Below are 5,129 nucleotides of genomic sequence, written 5' to 3'. Positions count from 1 at the left end.
TTTTTAAGCAGAAAATAGTTTCAGATCTCAGCCATTTACCTCTCTCTCTCTCTCTCTCTCTCTCTCTCTCTCTCTCTCTCTCTCTCTCTCTCTCTCTCTCTCTCTCTCTCTCTCTCTCTCTCTCTCTCTCTCTCTCTCATAGACCCAACACAATGGCAGCTCCAAGAGGGTTTAGATGCCATCCCACAAGGGATAAATCATAGACCCAACACAATGGCAGCTCCAAGAGGGTTTAGATGCCATTCCACAAGGGATAAATCTAGGAAAGCGGATTAGATCTTTGTACGAGAATCATTTTTATATAAGACTAATCCACAAAGATAAAATCCACGCAAGAAAATATCCTAAGATAAATTCCATCTGTGTGGATAAACCGTACGAAAACCTGATCCACGCTCTAAATCTAGATCCTCCAACTCACACCCCATGAAGGGTCCAGAACTATCCCCACCTGTCCCATGTTGAGGTCAACCCAAACCTAGAGCTTTGCCCACCGACCATATTGACGCAATTGGGAACAAGGCACAAACCATCAAAGCAAACTAGTGTCCACAATTGGCATATGCCTGATCGTGGTAGGATGATCTTAGAACAAGGGAGGACAAAATGGTCCAAATAACTCAAAATAAAAAACGATCCATACTAGGCACTAAAACCTTGATGCTACGACATCCAAGTTCAAAAACTCCCACAAATATGTAAAAGGTGACAGAATAGATTCTCTCCTCACCATGGAAGAAGAAATTAATTGAAAGTCTGAAATATCTTTCCCAATAAATAAAATAATACTCTTCACACCCCATTAATGTCATCGAAGAAAGAATCATACCCCATTAATGTCATCGAAGAAAGAATTCATGCATCCTTGATTAGGGGTCATACAAAACCACCCCCTACAAGCCAGGAATCGGAAAGAAGCATTGTTGACAAGTATTGGAAGAATATTAGGAATATGGATTGTTTTATATGCTTAGGTTACTTCAATTTTTACAATATGACAGGAAGTTAAAATGGATACAAACTTCTCTAAAAGAAGTGTTGTAGGATCAAAAGGCTCCTGACCACATTCAAAGGAGAAAGAATTGAAACTAAATTATCTTAAAGAGAAATAGAAGGGCTTAAATTAAACCAAAAAAGGCGAGGAGGAGAATCCTCCTTCAGCTTTTTGCATCTTTTTCTATGTAGAATGCAACTTGGCGTTATTAGCCTCCATCTTAGTTGGCCCCATACTCCATGACTGCTCCTTGTTGGCTGGGAAAGGTAATGAGCCTTTGGTGCTTTCTGTTGATTTGTTGCTTGGGCTGTATGGAGCTACAGTCATTATCCTGCATTAAATACACAGGAGGGGATTAATTGAAGGAACAAATAAAACTATCACTATAGTAATACCACTTGTAAAGATTCAAAAACTAGTTTGATCCGAGTTAACACAAAAGGAGAAAGTCTAAAAGAAAACCCCATTATTTTTTTTTTTCCAATTTTAATAGAGCAGAAAGGGAAGAAAAATGTCCCACAGAAAACCCATCACCCATAAGGAGGCTTATTACAGAAACAATCAAATGAGTATTAAGAGCTGAATCATGACTCCGATACAAGGATTGAAGGGCCAGATCCCCCAAATTCTTGCTCCCATGTAAAGCCATTTGGGTTCAAGTTCGCTTTTTAGAAATGAGCTTGTGTTGAACAATAAGAGTTCTAGAGTCATATAATCATATTATGAGGCTAAACAGAAAAACTAAGCAACCCTTACATTAAAGGGTACCTTGCATCAAGCAAAGCAAAAGACCCATGAAACTGTTTTCAATTAGGTAACTTTGTTTACTAAATAAGTTCCAAACTAGAGAATTAAAGCTTTCCCCACCCATGTAGGAGGCAGGCAAGAGAGAGAGAGAGAGAGAGAGAAAACAACAATTCTATAAGATGAACTAATCCACTGCCGACAGTAAAAATTTCTCAAAAAACAGCCAAAGAGTTCAAGAAATTACCTCTCCTTGCGCTTCTCCAAAAATCGAGCCAAGGATGCCTTGCGAGCTTGAGGCACAGCTGCAAAACCAAAGACTTAGTCAGTTTTTAGGCTTAGTAGACAGTTCATTTATTATCTCATGCCACTTATAACTCTTTTGAGTATAGATTATGGACAAGACAGATATTGAAAATACCTGCAGGCATGAGAGTAGTAGGAGCAGCAGATGCTATAGGAGTGACCACCTCAGGTTGGCTGCTGCTGGGCGCTATCAGAGTTCCTTTGGATTTTGTTGCCATCCCTTCGTCATTGTTGCTAGACCCACTACCTGATTGAGCACCAGAATGGGAAGTAACAGAGATGGGGCTTGGAAGGCCTGAGCAAGGAGGAGTGGAATTAGGAGACTGGTTTCCTTGAACACCTTCAACTACTGTTGGCTGTGAGGTTGGTGCTTGTACTTGAGCCCTTTGGTTGTTGCTCATGGAAGCTCCATTTCCAGCCAAAAACATAATTGCCTGAGCCTAAATACAGAAAATATTTTTCAGAAAATTAACTACCAAAGGCCTGGCTGTGTCTGTGTATGCAGTTTGTGTTTCAGAAGGAAAGATACCTTCTCAGGAGAGATATCGTCATAAACGTTTACAGCACCACCATAAAAGATGGTCAGTTGAGCCCCTGAGGCCTTCGAGATGTTCCTGCCAAAAAATAAAAAAGCCTCAATTTAGCATTCACAGTTGATGATATCCTGAGATACATACCATATTAACAAAATAAGAAATGGGTTATTACCTTGGATCTACAGAACCAGAAGCTGGAAATATTGCATGTGTGGTGGTAACAGGAATTCCGCCAATTGGTTGTTGCTTCATAGAAGTAGGAGCCAAGCTTTGGCCTGTGGTAGCAACATGGGTCTTGAAGAAAGGGTTGCTCATAGAAATCGAGATGGTCTGGTTAGGGACAGGAAGGGCCCTAAGATCATGTGGACGATGGAGGTCAACATGTTGCACAGAGTAAGTGTTCGTTGCATTATAGGTGCCCACTTGCCTATCAAGATTGAAGTTTTTCTGCAAACCAGAGGATTGCAAGATCAGATCTGTTCAAACTAACAGAAATACCATAAATTTTATAAAGAAGAGATTCATGCAAAGTTCAGATCGAACCTGGACTATGCTTGAAGTGGGCTTGTGATTAGCATCAAAAGCATCTGCTGTAGATATGGTAGGCATAAATGCAGAGGAGGCCAGGCGATCAAATACCATCTTCTTTGATCTGTCTTCTTGCCCAGTCTTGAAAGACATGAACTGAGGCAGAGCAGAGACCTTGTTTGAGAAAGGCCACTGCATTCCTGAACCCCTCATGAAAGCTCAAGTCATATACAAGTACAAAGGGAGCTAAATTAGTTGCATGCGTGACAGGAAAAATCACCCATATCCAATCTCATACAGAAAAAAGGAAAAAAAAAAATCGAATTTTCAGAGTAAAATTAGACAAACCCATCTCTAATCTTCGTCTGATTGAGTGTGAAACTAGTTTAAAAATGAATATCAAGAGCTAATATCAGGTTAAAGATATTTGGAAACAGCATAATATGAGATGCGCCAGTACAGGGTCAAAATGGACATAAAACAATAAACAAAAACACGAATCTCGATATTCCTCATGGTAAACTACGTAAATAGTAGTTGGGAAGGGTTAGCTCTAACTAACTATAGCTCTATATATGATTGGTGAAAAATCATTTTCCGAGGAAAAAAAAAAATCAAAGCCAGTTATGATTAATATCTATTTCTTTCGTATGAAAAAAAAATTATTAATTTTCAATTCAATTTTGGGAGAGAAAAAAAAAAGATTTTTATTTGAGTTTCGGCCTGCATCAACGGAACAATTTGATTTTTTCTATAAAAATAAAATAAAATAAAATTTCCAACGGATTTGGTAGAGAAGAAATAGGACAGAGCAAAATAAATTAGCTTAAATGAACTGGCACAGCGAAGCCCCTTCCTCACATGGAAGGGTGCAAGTCAGCAAAACCTTATCCAACAAAAGAAAATAAGGCGAAATTTTTTTTTTTTTTTTTTTTTTTGAGGACCCAATTCCCCGTACTACAAGTCTGCAACCCTAATCAAATCAACATGTGTGTTTGAAGAACCTGAGGTCCTGAACAGAAACCAGTACCCAAAAATTTAAAAAAAGAGGAAAAAGAAAGAACCAAAACAGATCCAAGAGTAGAAATTTCATGATTCAAGTACATATTCTAAGGAAGAAAAAAAGTAAAAGAAAAAAGCACGTCCTAGGAGAAGCGCTCAGTCGAGAGAAGCTTCTACAACCTAAACCACCCAGCTCGATCACGCATGGAGCCCTACTTTCCATTCAAATACCGCAATTTGAAGGAACTGAAATTGTTAAATAAGTATTTAGATTTCTTAAAATCGAATATAGGTTCGATCTCAGCTAACTTTGAAAGAAAAAAAGTTTAAACATAAGAAAATTGAGAGGAAAAACGAGTTTTCGCGGGAAAAAAAACTCATATTAACCGTGAAATCAGTCAAAAAAGCTTCGAAGCTTTCAGAGACGAAAACGACAATTCATCTTCAGAGTTTGAGAGAATTTATAAAATAAAGAGTTGAACCGAATCGAATCAAAAGCATACCTGAATCTTGCAATCCCTCTTTGCTCTCTTCCTTCACAGCCGGCGACAATTCCTTTACACTCAAACCCAAGAAGTCTCTCTCCATCTCTTTGATTCAAAAACCTTTCAACTGTTAAAACTTAAAGGATCTCACTAAACACAACTCCTCAAAACCCTAAAACAGATTAAGCTTAAGTTCCTGAAGTTCTCAAACCCTCCTCTTCTTCTCCGCATGAGAGGAAAGAAGAAACCCACCTAAGCTCTCTCTCTCTCTATAAATTTTTTCTCTCTCTCTGGACCGCCGAAATGTGTGCCTTCCGGTTTACAGGCAAAGAGAGGATGACTTTAATAACACTTTTGGAGTACAAAATCTAGACCGTCGGATCCGGGGGAATCTTGGTTACAGGAGAAACCGGTTGTTCCGTTGAGAAAACCACGTGCTCCAGTAATAAAAACCCACATTTTGAAATCAGAATCGTGGTCCATAGTCCATACCAAACCAAGATATTATAATATTATTATCTAACACATTTTCAT

The 5,129-nt window shown here is 38.7% G+C and overlaps 1 protein-coding gene across 2 annotated transcripts; it reads right to left on the bottom strand.

Moving 5' to 3' along the window:
- Positions 1-944: 944 nt before the first annotated feature.
- LOC122079341 (protein TIFY 6B-like) lies at positions 945-4,919 on the bottom strand. Of its 2 annotated transcripts, none has more exons than XM_042645730.1 (7): positions 4,614-4,919; positions 3,124-3,326; positions 2,753-3,027; positions 2,574-2,658; positions 2,160-2,484; positions 1,986-2,043; positions 945-1,325 (listed from the first exon to the last, which is right to left on the bottom strand). In XM_042645730.1, exons 1-7 carry the CDS (start codon positions 4,696-4,698, stop codon positions 1,178-1,180), a joined length of 1,179 nt encoding a protein of 392 aa, XP_042501664.1. In that variant the 5' UTR covers positions 4,699-4,919; the 3' UTR covers positions 945-1,177. The 2 variants fall into 2 exon arrangements, with proteins under 2 accessions (XP_042501664.1, XP_042501672.1); XM_042645738.1 differs by having other exon boundaries at positions 3,124-3,308.
- Positions 4,920-5,129: the final 210 nt, after the last annotated feature.

The sequence above is a fragment of the Macadamia integrifolia genome, chromosome 1 (genome assembly GCF_013358625.1).
Source record: "Macadamia integrifolia cultivar HAES 741 chromosome 1, SCU_Mint_v3, whole genome shotgun sequence".
In the NCBI taxonomy this organism is placed as follows: Eukaryota; Viridiplantae; Streptophyta; class Magnoliopsida; order Proteales; family Proteaceae; genus Macadamia; species Macadamia integrifolia.
This window is presented reverse-complemented; position numbering and strand designations above follow the sequence as displayed.